The following is a 20,179-nucleotide window of genomic DNA, read 5'->3' on the forward strand; positions in this document are numbered from 1 at the left end:
TAAGCCATGAAGTCCAAGGAATTTTCTTGTAGACCTCAGAGACAGGATTGTATTGAGACACACATTTCTACAGGATTAAAGGTCCCAATGAGCACAGTTGCCTCCATCAGCCGTAAATGGAAGACGTTTGGAGCCACCAGGACCAAGCTTGTAGCATCATACTCAAAAACACTTGAGTATTAGACAAAGGCAGTTATTACGTATGTTAATTCCCCTTCCGTTTTTTTTTTTATTATAAATTTGCAAAGATTTCAAACTTCTTTCATCATGTCATTATGGGGAATTGTTTGTAGAATTGAGGAAATACATGAATTTAATTCATGTGTGGAAAAAGTTAAGTGCTGTGAATAGTTTCTGGAAGCACTGTATAACCAACTTTCCACAACAGAAAGCTTAAATTACTCCAATACTTTGGTGTCTGAGTAAGTAATGCACCTGTAATGAGAAAAAATGCCACATAACAAAAAGACAAGTTTAGAAGAAGTCAAACCAAAGTCGAAATAAATTGTTTATTTACACGACAACATAGGTTTACATTTTATACACTTTAGATTATTTCCAGAAAGGCACTTAATCAAATACTCAAATGCCAATCTCAACATAATGAAGGAAACTTCTATTTGGTAAAAGGCACATTTTAAAAAGCAACATGGAGTACACAAAGACACATGAACAGGCAAAACACATTCAAACTTTAAATGACAGACAAAATGGCAATCATGACATATTTCCCCCCTAACATTACAATTTTTATAAATCTTTGTATTTCGGATGAGGGCTTAAGAGCTTTAATGTAAAACTAGTATTTAAAAAAAAAAAGAACTAAGAACAAAAACCACATGCTGGTATACAGCTTAACAAAACATTGATACCTCAAATAGGTAAATCATTTTACATTCCCACATAGTAAAGAAACACATAACAAGTGGGGCTGCTGTAATTAAATTTCACTATGACAGGAGCTGGAAAATGCATGCATGATATGGTAAAGAAACAGAGGGACACAATCACATCTTGTTTTGCACAGATTAGCAGTCAGAGGACTGGAAACTAAAATTAAAGGAACACTTGATTTAAGGCAAAAAATATTCACCTGGTTAGTGAACAAAATATTTCCCTTTGAACCATCAATATCAAAAAGCAGAGACTTGAATAATGATCTTTAGTGGTTACCTGACAGCTGAAATCAAAGATGAATCCTAATGCATAGCAGAGGGTGAAAAGAACAAAAAGACTGTAAAAAAATACGTATGTCTTTGTTTGTTCCTCCAGAGTGTGTTGGTCAGCGGGCTATACTTTCTGTGATCAGACTCTCTACAGAGCAAGTGCAGTGAAGGAGCCAGTTAAGCTATGTTAACAGTTCCCCACTTTTAGTTTTGTTTTATTTTGCCACAACTGTCCCATCTGTGGAATGTTTGGAACCCGAGTGTGTGCATGGTTTTTCACAACTCAACTAAACTGGACCCATCCTGATTTGACAGTGTCTTTACAGGAGCTGTGGAGGACACAGGGTGGAGCATGACAGCAATGATGCAGTGAAATGAACAAAAATGTCACAAAAGATGGAAGACAAGGTTTATTACTGCACAGAGAAAGATGCAGAGGACTGAAAAACTTACTTGGATCCTGCAGATGTGAAATCCCCCCACATGTCAGAGCTGGGAGGGGCTGCAGAGACGGGAGAGCCTAAGTCTAAAAGAGAGGCTGGATTTGGAGAAAATAATGAAAAGAAGGAATGGTGTTTGCATTAGATGACGATGCTCAAAATGTGATTTGATACAAAAGTAGAGTGATCACCTGTGTTGGCCTGAACAGCTGAGACTGGCTGTTGTCCTCCAGGAGGTGGTGCAATGCCTCCAGCCTTTGCTCCGGGCGGCGGTGGGAGCAGACCACCCCCCATCGGTCGTGATTTGGCACCACCTGCATCCTTCTTCTTGATGTTCTGTGAAGACAGACTTATGAATGTTTCCAAATGTTCATGTGATTCAACAATTCTCTTGTTTTAATGTCACCGTTATCTCTTCACATCTATTGTCAAGGACACATACTCACCCCAATGCTGATCTTGATCGTCTGTCCCTCTTTAAAGCTCAGGTCCAGTTTAGGTGCTGTGCTCTGACAAGCTTCCAGTTTTGCCAGCTCACCTTCTTGCTTCACCCATCTTTAAAAATTTACATATTCAATCCTTAAATTATTCAGGATCAAGTTAAATACTAGAACCAATTGAGAAATTACGCAGAAATCAGATCAGCGGTGTGGAACTTAAACAAGAAAAAATTGTCAACTTGTTAACGGTTGCCGATTTGCACTTTTATTCAATATCTCTTTAGAATAAACCTGTATTGTCCGCTCACATAGCAAATGGGCAAGCACGAATGATATAGTTTACACACACACATTTACACATGTAAATAAATATTTACATTTGGTATATATAAATATAGATCAAATAATCAAAAGCAAGTGTAATCAAGGCCGACTTACTTAAAATGGTCTTGTAAAGCAACGTTGAAGTCAAATGAGTCTCCACGATCAGCAAAACCCAGACCAATAAAAGCATGACGTCCTTTATTTAAAAAAAAAAACAATACAAACCAAAACACATTAACTTTACTTTTTGGCTTCTTCTGCAGCAACAGCATTGAGAAACCAAAAAACTGTTAATACTATTTTGACTTCAATCCAGCTCATACTATTGCACCGTTATTGTAAAGGTGACAAAAGTGGAGTTGTATAGAGATGAAGAATAAAGAATTTAGAGTGACAGTAGGCAGCTGTAGAGACTGTGTTCATTTGATATATTTTAAATAAGTGTCATACCATTTCCATCTTCTATCCTGATTACAAAATATCTGCTGGAGTCTGTGACTGACTCAACAACACAACCAGGATACTGTTCGACTGGAGCTTGTGCAAACAGCTCTCCTGCAAAGAACAAATTTACACCAAATTATTGCTTAGGGTTATTTTCTGCATTGTAAAAAAATCAAATAAAAAGGGTACTTTGAAAAAGTGGTCATCACAGAGTCACAATTTCATACAAGACATGTATGATAAAGTGTAAAAGGGCAGATATAGAGTTGTAGCATCTAGTGTCCTGGAAAGAAAAAAGCTGTACAACTATAATCCAAAAGGCACCACAGGTGTACCTAACTGCGTGAACCTGATTTGCAAATGTGGTGGGGAAAAAATGGTCATGTAAAACTGTTTCATATTATGTTTCCTCACACAAGTTTTAGGGTGTTTGATCACATGGCGATGTCTTTCTGGGACAACACTGTTAAATTTATTGTGAAAGTGAAATCACAGATAGTCACAACCTGGATAAAATATTTCTGTTAGCACTGAACTCTTAAGACCGCTTAACGTGTATAGTTGACGAATAATAATAAGACAAATAATTACTGCAATAAAGTATATGCACATTGATACAAATGTGTAAACACAACATTGCATTTGGATACAGGAACATATAATTTACCAGTGTTTCTGTCCTCCAACTTGATGTAGGCCATCTTGCCTTTAGCTGTGATTTTCAGCCTGCCAGTCCATGCTGGCTCATCCAGCTTCCAGTCAGCAGCACTACAAAAACAGGAAACATACATCTTAGTGGTTTGTGTAATCTGCATAGGAAGAAACAGCTGACTTGCTCACTCTGTTTGTGCAGCCATTTGTATATTTTCACAGCAAGAGGAAGTGAAATCTGAAGTTTTTAAGGTGACTAAAATGGAAACGGTGAGCTCTTTTGTTCTGCTGAAAACTGATGAAAATAAATCATATAAGGGACTTTAAACAACCTTGGAAAGTAGCTACAGACCCTCAAAACTGCACCGTTTTGACACCTTCTGGCTCTTTTAACCACATTTGACTGCAATATGATGCCTGTGCTTGCTTTATAGATGTCTTTAGGTCCTGAGTTTAAACAAAGCTTTACTGACCCTCACTTTCAATATTAAAATCAAAAACAAAATAGAGAAAATGAGACAAAATAAAGCCATAGACTTGAAAAATTCTATAAGTTCTAACAACTGAAAAATGTGAAAAGGAGTTTTCAACTGCCATCAGGCTGTCATGAAAACTGAGAAAACTAATAAATGTGTGGATGAAAGCAATAGAAAAAGCTAGTAAAAGCAGGTCTTGCGTAACGTTTCCAAATATTAAGCTAATTTTGGAGAAGTTCAACTTTAAGTTGCTTAAAGCATAGATGTGACTCAAACACATCAGTCACCACAAAATTGATACAATACAGTGAAAGCTATTTAACTCCAAGTTCATCAGCGAGGTTTTCTTCTAGGTTTTCTTCCAATAATTTATATCGGCAACTTAAGAACACAACTCACCAAACAATTCCTATTTATTTATTCTTGAATGAAACGATCTCTTTCCAACTTTCTGAGTCTTCCTGGACTTCACTATAAGCAACTACGCCCGCGTGCATCCATTATCGGACAGATATGAGCCCGAATGTTTAAATTTTACCGGAGATAACAACTAAAGAAACAGCTACGTCACTATTTCTGATTTTACAGCGAAACTTAAAATGTTGCGTAAAATAGGCGCATGTTGCGGCTGAGGAATCATTTGTTGACAAACTCGGGATGGTGGCTTTCGATTTCCGTGAGCAGATAACGTTACAGCGAATTTACACGACCAACGCTTAATTTAGCCTGCGTGTCAGTCACGTCCCCGTTATATAGAGTCAAACTCATTGTTGTTTCGGACTCTGCGCTGTCGAAAAAACTTTACAGAGAGAGAGAGAGAGAGGGAGGGAGGGAGAGGTGTCACTAACACCCATCCCAGAAACTGGCTGTCCGATAATGGATTCAGTCTCGCTACGTTATCTTGCCGACCCACACTTCTCGGCGGTTACAAACGTTACTTCTCTCCTACGTCATCTCACCGATATCCACGGTTGGACGCCCGCGGCGGGATCCGGTAAACGTGGACCTCGGGCTTCACACACAGCATTGACTCATAAGTGTTGTCCTCTGCCATTTTGTCAAGGTTCACTAACTAAAAACAACTTCCGAATTTCAATGGACACCGCGACAGTAGTGGTTGAACCCAACGAGAAGTGCCGCTTAGCCGTAGTCCTCGAATTTTCTAGCGCCTCGCGCGGTCAGGGGTAGTCAAACAGCCGGATACGAGGCGGGTTTACCGGTTGAAGCGGGCAATTACTGTCCATCATGTGGTATTACGTCATTTGACTAGGCTCCCAAACGAAGTGATACACGTTGTATTACACTACTGGATTTTTTGGGGATCGGTATTAGTTGTGTTTTATAACATAAAACAATTTAAAAACGGTTCACAAAAGAATCCTGTTTTGCATATTAAGCTTTTTTTGGTATATTGTTTTGTCAAATAACTATATAAGTTTTTTTGTCAGTAAGAACCTTAGAAACAGCAGTTACCTGAATTCCAAAATACCATGTTATATCGTTCTGCTTTGTCTGAAAATCTTAAACCCAATGACGTTGTCACGATCATTAAAATGAAAAAACGAAAACTAGCAACTGTTGCAAAGCTGCTACAAATTAATTTGTGGCTTTTTAAATGGCTTTACCAGGGAATCATATCAAAATTGTTGTTCTCTCTCAGCAATGAACTAATCAGCTGAACCTTTAAGCAGTGGGCCTATTTGCTTTCTAACATAATTGAAATGACAATTGATGCCATTTCTAACTAATAAAAATGCAAATGTTGTGCTCTTCTGTAAAGCAGAAGTATGGGAGCAGTCAACAGAGTTGTAAGGCTTTGGCTGATTTAATTGCCATTTCCAGTGGACAGCAATAGGGGCCCCTCAGAGGTTTGTGTTAAGCTGGTACATTTTTGCTGGAGCTGGTTACGGACAATAAACTGAAAGACAAAGTGTTAATGTTTACTGGCAATATTTGCTGCTCTTCATTTTTGACCTGTTTGGTTTAGAAATAGTTTGAAAACAGAGTCCCAAAGACATCTGAGCATTATCAGGTTGTCAAAGAATGCTTTGCACTGTATGATTTGAAGACATTATCACACTGTTAATGTTGCAATGGGTGAACATATATTAAGTAACAAATGTAGTTGAATAGAAAAAGAATGCATTATTTATAAATCATCTGTAATATGGACCAATTATTTACTTTTTGCTTGAGATTTTAATCAGAATCTGTGAATCTGGTTTCCTGCAATATAAAACAGATGCACACCAATTTCTCTTTTAAATGGTCTTGTGTGTTTATTAAAGGGTATTCAGTTATCATTTGTGTTTTTCCAAGTCAAACCAGCCTCCAAATGGACAAGTGTCTGGGGCTGTGACTGACTGAAACAAAGCATTACAGGTAAAGCACACCAAAACAGGATGGCTATTTGCTTTTACTATTTAAAATAAAATTGTTACAAATCACTTTATTTCAGAAATAATTGAACCCAATCCTTAGGAAACTCATTGGTATAAAGGGCATCAATAACTATCAGTGACCCATATTATTCCAAACAGTGTGTATTATCTTATGAAACTAAAATGCTGAGATATTAAACCTGCAACAAACGAGTATATATCTCAAACAGCAACAAAACAATTCTACTTTAGCGAACAATGCATCCCTGTCCTAAAATGTCCTGTTTTTGCAGCTACTGAGGTTAAATGGGTGACTCAAATGCAGCAATTTTAACCATATTGGTAGGTTTCCTCTATGCCATACTAGTTTGTTGCTGTGTATTAACAAATTGTTTCATTTACTGGCCATCTTAGTTTTAACTAAATACACTTTTAAATAATTATTGCCAATCAGCTTTTCTTTACTGACATTTAAAAGTATAGTGACAGCAAAAGGTACACTTTTCTAAGAAAAGCATTATCGCACCCTGTAGTTTAGAGCACCTGTAAATAAATTATCAATTTTATAGGACTTATTCAAATAAATACCTCACACATACATAAACAAGTTAAATGAAAAAGTAAAATTGTTTTTCAAGGAATTAAACTGTCTAACTGTGATCCCCACTAATGTTCTATACAGGTAACTTCTGATTATTGATTTCATGGTTCACAAAAATTATTTTAAGACAAGTGTTCACCTAAACCAGATGGTGCATTTTGGCTTCATTTTAACAATGATGAAAAGACTATATTTTTACCATGTATTATATTGTTCTTAAAGTTTTCATTAATACTGTTTTTGGCCATGACAGCATATTTGACTTAATAACTGGACATTTTCATGTCTGAACAGTATCAAACCATTACTTTAAAAGAAAAAACTAAGATCTAATGCAAAAATATGTAAAAGTCTCATTTGCAAAACAACAGGAGTGAAGTCGTCTGTAAGAAAATAAATCTAACCTAGGTATGGTAATTAGAAGCAATAAACCAACGTAAAAATAGTGATGTATGTTTAATTCAGATTTTCAATTCATACATAGGTCTGACTATTTCTGGTTTGATAAAATGTTATGACACCACCAATTAAGTTTCCAATGCAGGCTACATCATCTAATCTGTCATACACTATGGACCCAAACACACTATGAAAAAAAAGGAAGAACTGTTTAAAACAAAAACACAGCTCAAATAATTATGCAATATAAAAAAACCCAGGGAGTAATTTCAATATTATTGCTTCAGTAAACTTAGATTTAGTGGCAATCTGTCTCTCCAATCAACGATCCAGACTTTGTGCCCACCACGCACTTCTTTTTATAGCCAACAGAGCCAAACAGGTCTAAAGACTCAGGAAAGCGCTGGTCTGGGCCACTGCCATTGATTTTCAACTACAGTATTAAAAAACCCTTCTGAGCAGAGGTCACTTTTACTCAAAGGTTTGAATCCGTATGACTTTGTGTCACATTGGCACCGTTAAACACTTAATTTCAACTGAACCCAGCAAACTGACAGCAGCTTCCCAATGGAGACCCAGCCTTAATCCACGCGCCATCAATGGAAAGGCCAGCTCATTTGTGTTCTCCTTCCTTCTCATAGATCCATGAGCTCTCCTTATTCTCCATAAAGAGACAGATACCTGATGCCCTGGTGCTCGGCCAGCCAATCACTCAATCACTCCTAAAAATCAAAGTGCACCTCATGTTGCATCAAAGTATCACAGTGTGTAGCGATGTGAGGATAAAGCCTGTTCACAGTGTGGAACAGAAGGGGTTTCAGATCTCTGGCTGATCTCTGCCAACCCCTTGCAAAGTCCCACAGAGGGAAAAGACAAGGCTAAAGGCAAAGGCCATGCCAGTAAGCACAGTAAACAGAGAGAGTGGAGAAGTGCATCTCAATCCACATGCTAAGTCTGCACATTTCTAATGTCATCCCACCACTCTACTCTTCATACCACTCACAACTCGATTAACTGTCACCCTTCATGGCCTCTCAGGGGGACAGTTTCTTCTTAGCAGCAGATAGCTCCTGTTTATCTGCAGAGTCGAAAGCCTGAAGTGCCATCTGGACCAGTGGGTTGGCGGATCACGTGATTGTTTGGATAAACTGGTTCTGCTGGATGCTGTACAGTCATACGTGCTGGCCTAATGACATGAGAAGAAATGAAGAATAAATCATCGGCGTCCCATTAATATTTATCTATGTCTGTTTTTCCCCCTCAACCTAAAGGTTCACTCTGGTCATTACCTATAGTAATAATACAACAACAGATGTCTGTGGCTCAGAAGAATGAGCTAATCCAGGTTGTAGACAGACGGTAAAGAAAAATTATTTTGGTTTTATTGTTCGTATCTGAATTGTTGAACATTTTATCTGTTTAGAAAATGACAAAAGGTATCCTTTAAGAAATGGTTATGGATTTGTTGTTTTTACCTGTCCTGGCATTGATTGTCCTGAGACATTTCATCTGAAGAGGCACTGCCTAAAATCCTTCTCCTGGCTTCTGCATACTCTGCTTCCCTCTGGGCCAAAGACTTCATCTGCTGAGAGGGACGAGACAATGATGCAGGGTTCCCCGTGGTACCATTATTTGTGGGGCGCTTTAAAATTCGAATTTGGGGTGGGGGTGCTGCAGGCAGAGACTCATCTGGGATTACAATAGCAGTTTGCAGAGTTGAACCACCCAAACGCAAGTTGGACTTCCTGCAGTAGAAGTATTAGAGGAATATAAATATTGGAAAAACCTTTGCGTTTATATTATCATCTCATATGTTTAATACATTTTCAGTTTACTTACTTTGCCTCCTGATTTATTTTCAGCTTAGCCTCAAGTCTTCTCTCTATTTCCTGAGGAAAGAGACATGTATTATATTTGTATCATTATCCAAAATGTTAATCATGTCCCACTGACCACATATAGCAAATGTGTTCACAAGATTCCAAATTCTACATTACTGAAAGTTAAGGAATCAATATTTTTTAAAATAAATATTATGATACAGTTACCCGTAGTTTGTCACTAAGGTATAGGTCCTACTAAATTTCTGGTCACTAGTAGGGGACCTCCAATTGACAATGAAGATATAAAACATTGCACTCTATAACAACACAGAAAGGTCCTCACAAGATAAATTTACCTTTATTTTTAATATAATGGTGCATATTGGATAAAAAGTATAGTATTAGTAGTATAGTATATATAGTATAGTATTATTCTATAATAAACTAAAACAAAACTCAAAATAATTCAAAAATTAACAAAATTTATGAGTGCACAATGAAACATTTTGTATACTATATGATTATGTGCTTTTGAACCATTACTGCATGGCTTTCACAGCACTCTTTTTTTATAGAATACTTTCTCTCTATGTATTTAATTTTTCTTATGTTGACAGGATAGAATACAGGAATTACAGTAATTCATTTTGTTTAATATTTAATAAATGTGCAAAAAAAGAAAAACTATTTTTGTGCACTCAGTTCAAGTTAATAAAGCTATAATATGTAACTGTATGAGTATTTATAATCGTAATGCATTCTTAGAATATTCCCAAATAACAGTGCAGAGGTGCTGTTGAAGTCAGATTCCCAGATCTGTCTGGTAGTCCCAGCACCACATCAGTGATCCCACGATGGTGGAACGAGCTACCAAACTCTGCACGAGATTGCTGAAAGCAGAACTCTTCTGCAACTTCATATTCACTTAAATCAAAAATCCTACCTGTTCTTTCTTGTACTTGCATCTCATGAAACTGAAACAATTCTTCTCCCTGATTTTGCTTGCCTTGTAAGTCGTTTTGGATAAAGGTGTCTGCCAAATGACTAAATGTAAACGTAAATGCAACACTGGCAGCTATACTTCAAAAACTCTGGAGCAAGTCACGCCCTTCTAACCATCCAAGAGAATTTCAACAACTGACTGCGTTCACGTGGACTGAAGTAACCGGGTTACAATCGGTTTTCTCGGGAAAGCGGGATTCTTATGTGTTATGTATGGAAAACTTGTTTTCGGAAATCAGGGTAGGGGATTAGGGAAAGTTTTCTGTCGGAGAAAGCCGGTTACTCTGGCTTTTATTACGGCATCTAATCGGCTTTCTCCGACTGCGCATGTGAGTAACCAAAGGCTGCGGACAGTTAGCTGCACGCAGCCATGTGAAAGGGTGAATGAAAGTATAGCTCGTTAAGGAGTTAAGGGGGCGATGCCGCCACCTTATTAAAACATAGTCCGCATAAAGTCCGACTGAAAATTTAATTTGCACAAAGTGTTTCTTAGAATGTTGTGGATCAGCTACGTGTCTTTCCTTTCTCTCACCCCTGCGTTGTCACTCTGCTGCGACGCACACACACAGGCAGAAAGAGAAAGAAAAGTAATAAAGCAGCGTTTTTCGTCATTATACAGTTAAAATTTGTGTGCCAGGCTTCTAAAACAAGTGAGAGGTAGAGGAGAAATCAAGTTAATATTCTGCTGCATGTATACGGGGATTATCCCGTAACCAGGTAATTTAAATGAATGTAAACACCTTTTACCTGAGAACGCTAATTTCTCTGACTACCCCGGTTACTTCAGTCCATGTAAACGCTGTCAGTGACCTTTCTGCCCTTAGTGAGTTCTTGTGATGCTAATACCCAGGTGGAGGAGCACACCAGATCCTAAAAGAGCTTAGTGGAGCAGGGAGAGGTAAGCAGAAAAGAGGAGAGTTGATTGATTTTAGTGTCTCGCGTTAGCTAACCTAAGATGCTTACTGTAGCTTTAAGTGTAGACTGAAGCCACTGAACATACAATTACATCTAAGTGCAAAAGTTTGCACCTCTTTATTTTGAAATGTAAAAAGCATAAAATAAAGCATTGTATTCTATCAACACAAATTTAAATTACATTCAGCAAGTAAAATTGTCATTTTATCAAAATATGTTAACAGGTTAATTAATTATATTGAGTTTAATTAATTAATTTATCAATTTAAGTATTTAAGGGGTGCAAACTATTGCGCAAGTATCATTTCCATTATTGTCCTATGACTTTTTTATACACTCCTTGACCATTTTTGATGATGAAAGAACATTAGTATTATCTGAATGTGCGTTATTATTATGTTAGGTCTAGGGTTACATTTGCATATATATGTTATTTCAATGCAAGCAAAAGACATGCTCAACAATGATCGCCATCACCAACTTTCTGAAGTTGCATCGGTCAGCTGATGAAGATTAGCATCATATCAATTGCCTGATAAGCAGCCTACACTTAATTTAAGATGCTTTCCCCGCCCTTGCCGCTACGTAACAAACGGCAAACCGGCACGGTCAAATGGAGTGCACCCAATGATTCACCTCTGTTTAGCCTTTCATTTCCGCAATGGGCGGGTATAAACAATGGTGGCCGAATAGGAAAAGCCTACTTTGTAAAAATCAAGTTTCCTTTGTGTACACCTTTTGGACTTTATAAACATTACATACAAATGTATTTGGCAAATAAAAGGACAAAGGTCCTGTGTTAAGTTCAACATCGGCATGGGCCACTGAGGCCTGTAAGACTGACCCAGGAAGACACGCTGCTGTAAAAACAAACTTTAAAAAAAAAAACACCTTAGTGTATCTGAGCATCAGAGATAAACCACTACAGACCCCTGCTACCTAACGTTAGATGACTGCTTGTCGAAGTCGGGTTACATTGTTGTTTAGCTCAGATTTTGTAGTAGCGCCGTTTCTTACCCCGCTGTCCGCCGCCTCTTCCCAGCTCTCTGCAACCTCTTCTATTTGCTTTCTAACATAATTGAAATGACAATTGATGCCATTTCTAACTAATAAAAATGCAAATGTTGTGCTCTTCTGTAAAGCAGAAGTATGGGAGCAGTCAACAGAGTTGTAAGGCTTTGGCTGATTTAATTGCCATTTCCAGTGGACAGCAATAGGGGCCCCTCAGAGGTTTGTGTTAAGCTGGTACATTTTTGCTGGAGCTGGTTACGGACAATAAACTGAAAGACAAAGTGTTAATGTTTACTGGCAATATTTGCTGCTCTTCATTTTTGACCTGTTTGGTTTAGAAATAGTTTGAAAACAGAGTCCCAAAGACATCTGAGCATTATCAGGTTGTCAAAGAATGCTTTGCACTGTATGATTTGAAGACATTATCACACTGTTAATGTTGCAATGGGTGAACATATATTAAGTAACAAATGTAGTTGAATAGAAAAAGAATGCATTATTTATAAATCATCTGTAATATGGACCAATTATTTACTTTTTGCTTGAGATTTTAATCAGAATCTGTGAATCTGGTTTCCTGCAATATAAAACAGATGCACACCAATTTCTCTTTTAAATGGTCTTGTGTGTTTATTAAAGGGTATTCAGTTATCATTTGTGTTTTTCCAAGTCAAACCAGCCTCCAAATGGACAAGTGTCTGGGGCTGTGACTGACTGAAACAAAGCATTACAGGTAAAGCACACCAAAACAGGATGGCTATTTGCTTTTACTATTTAAAATAAAATTGTTACAAATCACTTTATTTCAGAAATAATTGAACCCAATCCTTAGGAAACTCATTGGTATAAAGGGCATCAATAACTATCAGTGACCCATATTATTCCAAACAGTGTGTATTATCTTATGAAACTAAAATGCTGAGATATTAAACCTGCAACAAACGAGTATATATCTCAAACAGCAACAAAACAATTCTACTTTAGCGAACAATGCATCCCTGTCCTAAAATGTCCTGTTTTTGCAGCTACTGAGGTTAAATGGGTGACTCAAATGCAGCAATTTTAACCATATTGGTAGGTTTCCTCTATGCCATACTAGTTTGTTGCTGTGTATTAACAAATTGTTTCATTTACTGGCCATCTTAGTTTTAACTAAATACACTTTTAAATAATTATTGCCAATCAGCTTTTCTTTACTGACATTTAAAAGTATAGTGACAGCAAAAGGTACACTTTTCTAAGAAAAGCATTATCGCACCCTGTAGTTTAGAGCACCTGTAAATAAATTATCAATTTTATAGGACTTATTCAAATAAATACCTCACACATACATAAACAAGTTAAATGAAAAAGTAAAATTGTTTTTCAAGGAATTAAACTGTCTAACTGTGATCCCCACTAATGTTCTATACAGGTAACTTCTGATTATTGATTTCATGGTTCACAAAAATTATTTTAAGACAAGTGTTCACCTAAACCAGATGGTGCATTTTGGCTTCATTTTAACAATGATGAAAAGACTATATTTTTACCATGTATTATATTGTTCTTAAAGTTTTCATTAATACTGTTTTTGGCCATGACAGCATATTTGACTTAATAACTGGACATTTTCATGTCTGAACAGTATCAAACCATTACTTTAAAAGAAAAAACTAAGATCTAATGCAAAAATATGTAAAAGTCTCATTTGCAAAACAACAGGAGTGAAGTCGTCTGTAAGAAAATAAATCTAACCTAGGTATGGTAATTAGAAGCAATAAACCAACGTAAAAATAGTGATGTATGTTTAATTCAGATTTTCAATTCATACATAGGTCTGACTATTTCTGGTTTGATAAAATGTTATGACACCACCAATTAAGTTTCCAATGCAGGCTACATCATCTAATCTGTCATACACTATGGACCCAAACACACTATGAAAAAAAAGGAAGAACTGTTTAAAACAAAAACACAGCTCAAATAATTATGCAATATAAAAAAACCCAGGGAGTAATTTCAATATTATTGCTTCAGTAAACTTAGATTTAGTGGCAATCTGTCTCTCCAATCAACGATCCAGACTTTGTGCCCACCACGCACTTCTTTTTATAGCCAACAGAGCCAAACAGGTCTAAAGACTCAGGAAAGCGCTGGTCTGGGCCACTGCCATTGATTTTCAACTACAGTATTAAAAAACCCTTCTGAGCAGAGGTCACTTTTACTCAAAGGTTTGAATCCGTATGACTTTGTGTCACATTGGCACCGTTAAACACTTAATTTCAACTGAACCCAGCAAACTGACAGCAGCTTCCCAATGGAGACCCAGCCTTAATCCACGCGCCATCAATGGAAAGGCCAGCTCATTTGTGTTCTCCTTCCTTCTCATAGATCCATGAGCTCTCCTTATTCTCCATAAAGAGACAGATACCTGATGCCCTGGTGCTCGGCCAGCCAATCACTCAATCACTCCTAAAAATCAAAGTGCACCTCATGTTGCATCAAAGTATCACAGTGTGTAGCGATGTGAGGATAAAGCCTGTTCACAGTGTGGAACAGAAGGGGTTTCAGATCTCTGGCTGATCTCTGCCAACCCCTTGCAAAGTCCCACAGAGGGAAAAGACAAGGCTAAAGGCAAAGGCCATGCCAGTAAGCACAGTAAACAGAGAGAGTGGAGAAGTGCATCTCAATCCACATGCTAAGTCTGCACATTTCTAATGTCATCCCACCACTCTACTCTTCATACCACTCACAACTCGATTAACTGTCACCCTTCATGGCCTCTCAGGGGGACAGTTTCTTCTTAGCAGCAGATAGCTCCTGTTTATCTGCAGAGTCGAAAGCCTGAAGTGCCATCTGGACCAGTGGGTTGGCGGATCACGTGATTGTTTGGATAAACTGGTTCTGCTGGATGCTGTACAGTCATACGTGCTGGCCTAATGACATGAGAAGAAATGAAGAATAAATCATCGGCGTCCCATTAATATTTATCTATGTCTGTTTTTCCCCCTCAACCTAAAGGTTCACTCTGGTCATTACCTATAGTAATAATACAACAACAGATGTCTGTGGCTCAGAAGAATGAGCTAATCCAGGTTGTAGACAGACGGTAAAGAAAAATTATTTTGGTTTTATTGTTCGTATCTGAATTGTTGAACATTTTATCTGTTTAGAAAATGACAAAAGGTATCCTTTAAGAAATGGTTATGGATTTGTTGTTTTTACCTGTCCTGGCATTGATTGTCCTGAGACATTTCATCTGAAGAGGCACTGCCTAAAATCCTTCTCCTGGCTTCTGCATACTCTGCTTCCCTCTGGGCCAAAGACTTCATCTGCTGAGAGGGACGAGACAATGATGCAGGGTTCCCCGTGGTACCATTATTTGTGGGGCGCTTTAAAATTCGAATTTGGGGTGGGGGTGCTGCAGGCAGAGACTCATCTGGGATTACAATAGCAGTTTGCAGAGTTGAACCACCCAAACGCAAGTTGGACTTCCTGCAGTAGAAGTATTAGAGGAATATAAATATTGGAAAAACCTTTGCGTTTATATTATCATCTCATATGTTTAATACATTTTCAGTTTACTTACTTTGCCTCCTGATTTATTTTCAGCTTAGCCTCAAGTCTTCTCTCTATTTCCTGAGGAAAGAGACATGTATTATATTTGTATCATTATCCAAAATGTTAATCATGTCCCACTGACCACATATAGCAAATGTGTTCACAAGATTCCAAATTCTACATTACTGAAAGTTAAGGAATCAATATTTTTTAAAATAAATATTATGATACAGTTACCCGTAGTTTGTCACTAAGGTATAGGTCCTACTAAATTTCTGGTCACTAGTAGGGGACCTCCAATTGACAATGAAGATATAAAACATTGCACTCTATAACAACACAGAAAGGTCCTCACAAGATAAATTTACCTTTATTTTTAATATAATGGTGCATATTGGATAAAAAGTATAGTATTAGTAGTATAGTATATATAGTATAGTATTATTCTATAATAAACTAAAACAAAACTCAAAATAATTCAAAAATTAACAAAATTTATGAGTGCACAATGAAACATTTTGTATACTATATGATTATGTGCTTTTGAACCATTACTGCATGGCTTTCACAGCACTCTTTTTTTATAGAATACTTTCTCTCTATGTATTTAATTTTTCTTATGTTGACAGGATAGAATACAGGAATTACAGTAATTCATTTTGTTTAATATTTAATAAATGTGCAAAAAAAGAAAAACTATTTTTGTGCACTCAGTTCAAGTTAATAAAGCTATAATATGTAACTGTATGAGTATTTATAATCGTAATGCATTCTTAGAATATTCCCAAATAACAGTGCAGAGGTGCTGTTGAAGTCAGATTCCCAGATCTGTCTGGTAGTCCCAGCACCACATCAGTGATCCCACGATGGTGGAACGAGCTACCAAACTCTGCACGAGATTGCTGAAAGCAGAACTCTTCTGCAACTTCATATTCACTTAAATCAAAAATCCTACCTGTTCTTTCTTGTACTTGCATCTCATGAAACTGAAACAATTCTTCTCCCTGATTTTGCTTGCCTTGTAAGTCGTTTTGGATAAAGGTGTCTGCCAAATGACTAAATGTAAACGTAAATGCAACACTGGCAGCTATACTTCAAAAACTCTGGAGCAAGTCACGCCCTTCTAACCATCCAAGAGAATTTCAACAACTGACTGCGTTCACGTGGACTGAAGTAACCGGGTTACAATCGGTTTTCTCGGGAAAGCGGGATTCTTATGTGTTATGTATGGAAAACTTGTTTTCGGAAATCAGGGTAGGGGATTAGGGAAAGTTTTCTGTCGGAGAAAGCCGGTTACTCTGGCTTTTATTACGGCATCTAATCGGCTTTCTCCGACTGCGCATGTGAGTAACCAAAGGCTGCGGACAGTTAGCTGCACGCAGCCATGTGAAAGGGTGAATGAAAGTATAGCTCGTTAAGGAGTTAAGGGGGCGATGCCGCCACCTTATTAAAACATAGTCCGCATAAAGTCCGACTGAAAATTTAATTTGCACAAAGTGTTTCTTAGAATGTTGTGGATCAGCTACGTGTCTTTCCTTTCTCTCACCCCTGCGTTGTCACTCTGCTGCGACGCACACACACAGGCAGAAAGAGAAAGAAAAGTAATAAAGCAGCGTTTTTCGTCATTATACAGTTAAAATTTGTGTGCCAGGCTTCTAAAACAAGTGAGAGGTAGAGGAGAAATCAAGTTAATATTCTGCTGCATGTATACGGGGATTATCCCGTAACCAGGTAATTTAAATGAATGTAAACACCTTTTACCTGAGAACGCTAATTTCTCTGACTACCCCGGTTACTTCAGTCCATGTAAACGCTGTCAGTGACCTTTCTGCCCTTAGTGAGTTCTTGTGATGCTAATACCCAGGTGGAGGAGCACACCAGATCCTAAAAGAGCTTAGTGGAGCAGGGAGAGGTAAGCAGAAAAGAGGAGAGTTGATTGATTTTAGTGTCTCGCGTTAGCTAACCTAAGATGCTTACTGTAGCTTTAAGTGTAGACTGAAGCCACTGAACATACAATTACATCTAAGTGCAAAAGTTTGCACCTCTTTATTTTGAAATGTAAAAAGCATAAAATAAAGCATTGTATTCTATCAACACAAATTTAAATTACATTCAGCAAGTAAAATTGTCATTTTATCAAAATATGTTAACAGGTTAATTAATTATATTGAGTTTAATTAATTAATTTATCAATTTAAGTATTTAAGGGGTGCAAACTATTGCGCAAGTATCATTTCCATTATTGTCCTATGACTTTTTTATACACTCCTTGACCATTTTTGATGATGAAAGAACATTAGTATTATCTGAATGTGCGTTATTATTATGTTAGGTCTAGGGTTACATTTGCATATATATGTTATTTCAATGCAAGCAAAAGACATGCTCAACAATGATCGCCATCACCAACTTTCTGAAGTTGCATCGGTCAGCTGATGAAGATTAGCATCATATCAATTGCCTGATAAGCAGCCTACACTTAATTTAAGATGCTTTCCCCGCCCTTGCCGCTACGTAACAAACGGCAAACCGGCACGGTCAAATGGAGTGCACCCAATGATTCACCTCTGTTTAGCCTTTCATTTCCGCAATGGGCGGGTATAAACAATGGTGGCCGAATAGGAAAAGCCTACTTTGTAAAAATCAAGTTTCCTTTGTGTACACCTTTTGGACTTTATAAACATTACATACAAATGTATTTGGCAAATAAAAGGACAAAGGTCCTGTGTTAAGTTCAACATCGGCATGGGCCACTGAGGCCTGTAAGACTGACCCAGGAAGACACGCTGCTGTAAAAACAAACTTTAAAAAAAAAAACACCTTAGTGTATCTGAGCATCAGAGATAAACCACTACAGACCCCTGCTACCTAACGTTAGATGACTGCTTGTCGAAGTCGGGTTACATTGTTGTTTAGCTCAGATTTTGTAGTAGCGCCGTTTCTTACCCCGCTGTCCGCCGCCTCTTCCCAGCTCTCTGCAACCTCTTCATCCTCCATGTTTAACAGGACTGTGGCTTGTTACTCGGCTCCACAGGCTAACTATAGTCCACAAGAGAACACGACGCGGTGGGAAGTGTATACCACGGGCTGTGGGGAGCTCGGTGGCCCGGGCTTTGGCGACCAGATGAAGGCTGTACGATCAGTTTCACAAACCCTCTCTTCAGCCGCGTGTTAGCCTGCTTTGCTAGCAACGTTGCTCGCCTGACGGCAGTCCCTCCAGCTGGGTGTTTCTGTAAATTCGCCGTCACGTCCACTTTTATCAAACAGCCACTGGGGTCGTCCACACACCGCTCATACTTAAATAAAAAAAAACAAACAAAAAAAAAACAACATTAACTGCACACAGGTTTTGACACTTGGTTCAAAAACGTCTCTGAAGTTGAACGGCAACTATTAACTCAGAAGAAGTGGGTGCACACTTGTGGGAAACGACGTTGTAATGTTAGCTTACAGCAGCAACGTAAAATTTTTTAAAGAAAGTCTTCACAGCTTTTTATTTCTGACTTAATAAGTCAGGCGCTCATATAAAAACAGATATTTAATGCTATGATCATTCCTCATATTAACACAGGCTTCTCTCCGTTTCTAAAATTTCTAGTGTGTTAAATTCAAGCCCCGGTATATAACGATGGTTACGTACTGTAACCCCAGATTCTATGACTATGTTGCGCAGCCCTCTGGCTGTAGCATAATGAACCAATCCCTGCGCGCTCGCGCCAACTGAAGCAGTATAGTCCACGCCCACCGGTGAGTGGGCCAAAAAGTTGCTACTTTATCGCTCTCATGGTGTGCTCAATTACGTCCGCAATCACACCATAAGAGAGCGGCGACTGTAGCACTTATTCCCTCTAACTGACCATTTTCCTTCAGCCAGTAAGAGGTACTAGTGGGGCCCAAAAAGCCAGAGGGCTGCGCAACATAGTCATAGAATCTGGGGTTACAGTACGTAACCATCGTTCTATTTCCTATGTTGCTTGCCCTCTGGCTGTAGCATAATGAACCAAATGCTACAGCAGGATATAGTCCACGCCCCACTAGTGCCATACAGCAGCTAGGAGCAGTAAACAGAACCCTGCTTCACAGCTGGACCGACCTGAACTGTGACAAAAACACAAGGGGGGGGGAATCACAGCTGTGAACACACCGGCAGGCAGTGGGAGAGCATTCAATAAGCCCACTGAGGGCCTGGGGACCGAGATGGAGAGACAAGACATACTAACCGACACCAGAGTGTGCACTCTGGGGTGCAGAAAGCACAGAACTGGAAAGTGAGGGGCGTGAAACGTCTCGAAGATAAAACCGGACGAAAGAGCAGGTGGAGGACCATGATGCCGCCAGGCAGATGTCTTCCACCGACACCCCTCTGAGCAATGCCACAGAGGAAGCTATTCCTCTAGTGGAGTGTGCACGGATTCCCTCTGGTGGCTGGGCCCCAGAGGACTCATATGCTTGAAAAATGGCTTCACACAGCCAGTGGGACAGGCGCTGAGCGGAAAGAGGAAGCCCGGCAGAGCCTTCCCTGTAGTGCACGAAAAGGCGCTCGGAACGGCGTATAGTAGACGT

The 20,179-nt window shown here is 38.5% G+C and overlaps 2 protein-coding genes across 5 annotated transcripts; both read right to left on the bottom strand.

Annotated features, from left to right (window-relative positions):
- Positions 1 to 490: 490 nt before the first annotated feature.
- necap2 (NECAP endocytosis associated 2) lies at positions 491 to 5,091 on the bottom strand. 2 transcript variants are annotated; one of them, XM_067504447.1, is made up of 8 exons: positions 4,901 to 5,091; positions 3,482 to 3,582; positions 2,821 to 2,925; positions 2,485 to 2,566; positions 2,053 to 2,161; positions 1,798 to 1,942; positions 1,620 to 1,704; positions 491 to 1,199 (listed from the first exon to the last, which is right to left on the bottom strand). In XM_067504447.1, the coding sequence occupies exons 1-8, from the start codon at positions 4,993 to 4,995 to the stop codon at positions 1,187 to 1,189; spliced, it is 735 nt and encodes a 244-aa protein (XP_067360548.1). In that variant the 5' UTR covers positions 4,996 to 5,091; the 3' UTR covers positions 491 to 1,186. The 2 variants fall into 2 exon arrangements, with proteins under 2 accessions (XP_067360548.1, XP_067360547.1); XM_067504446.1 differs by having other exon boundaries at positions 491 to 1,495.
- Positions 5,092 to 7,362: 2,271 nt separating this feature from the next.
- On the bottom strand, positions 7,363 to 19,274 carry LOC137127460 (SUZ RNA-binding domain-containing-like). Of its 3 annotated transcripts, none has more exons than XM_067504449.1 (7): positions 18,563 to 19,274; positions 15,645 to 15,694; positions 15,281 to 15,550; positions 12,080 to 14,991; positions 9,162 to 9,211; positions 8,798 to 9,067; positions 7,363 to 8,508 (listed from the first exon to the last, which is right to left on the bottom strand). In XM_067504449.1, the coding sequence occupies exons 1-4, from the start codon at positions 18,611 to 18,613 to the stop codon at positions 14,880 to 14,882; spliced, it is 483 nt and encodes a 160-aa protein (XP_067360550.1). In that variant the 5' UTR covers positions 18,614 to 19,274; the 3' UTR covers positions 7,363 to 8,508; positions 8,798 to 9,067; positions 9,162 to 9,211; positions 12,080 to 14,879. The 3 variants fall into 3 exon arrangements, with proteins under 3 accessions (XP_067360550.1, XP_067360551.1, XP_067360552.1); XM_067504450.1 differs by lacking the exon at positions 18,563 to 19,274 and adding an exon at positions 16,572 to 17,358; XM_067504451.1 differs by lacking the exons at positions 12,080 to 14,991; positions 15,281 to 15,550; positions 15,645 to 15,694; positions 18,563 to 19,274 and adding an exon at positions 10,089 to 10,876.
- Positions 19,275 to 20,179: the final 905 nt, after the last annotated feature.

Source organism: Channa argus, chromosome 5 (genome assembly GCF_033026475.1).
Source record: "Channa argus isolate prfri chromosome 5, Channa argus male v1.0, whole genome shotgun sequence".
In the NCBI taxonomy this organism is placed as follows: domain Eukaryota; kingdom Metazoa; phylum Chordata; class Actinopteri; order Anabantiformes; family Channidae; genus Channa; species Channa argus.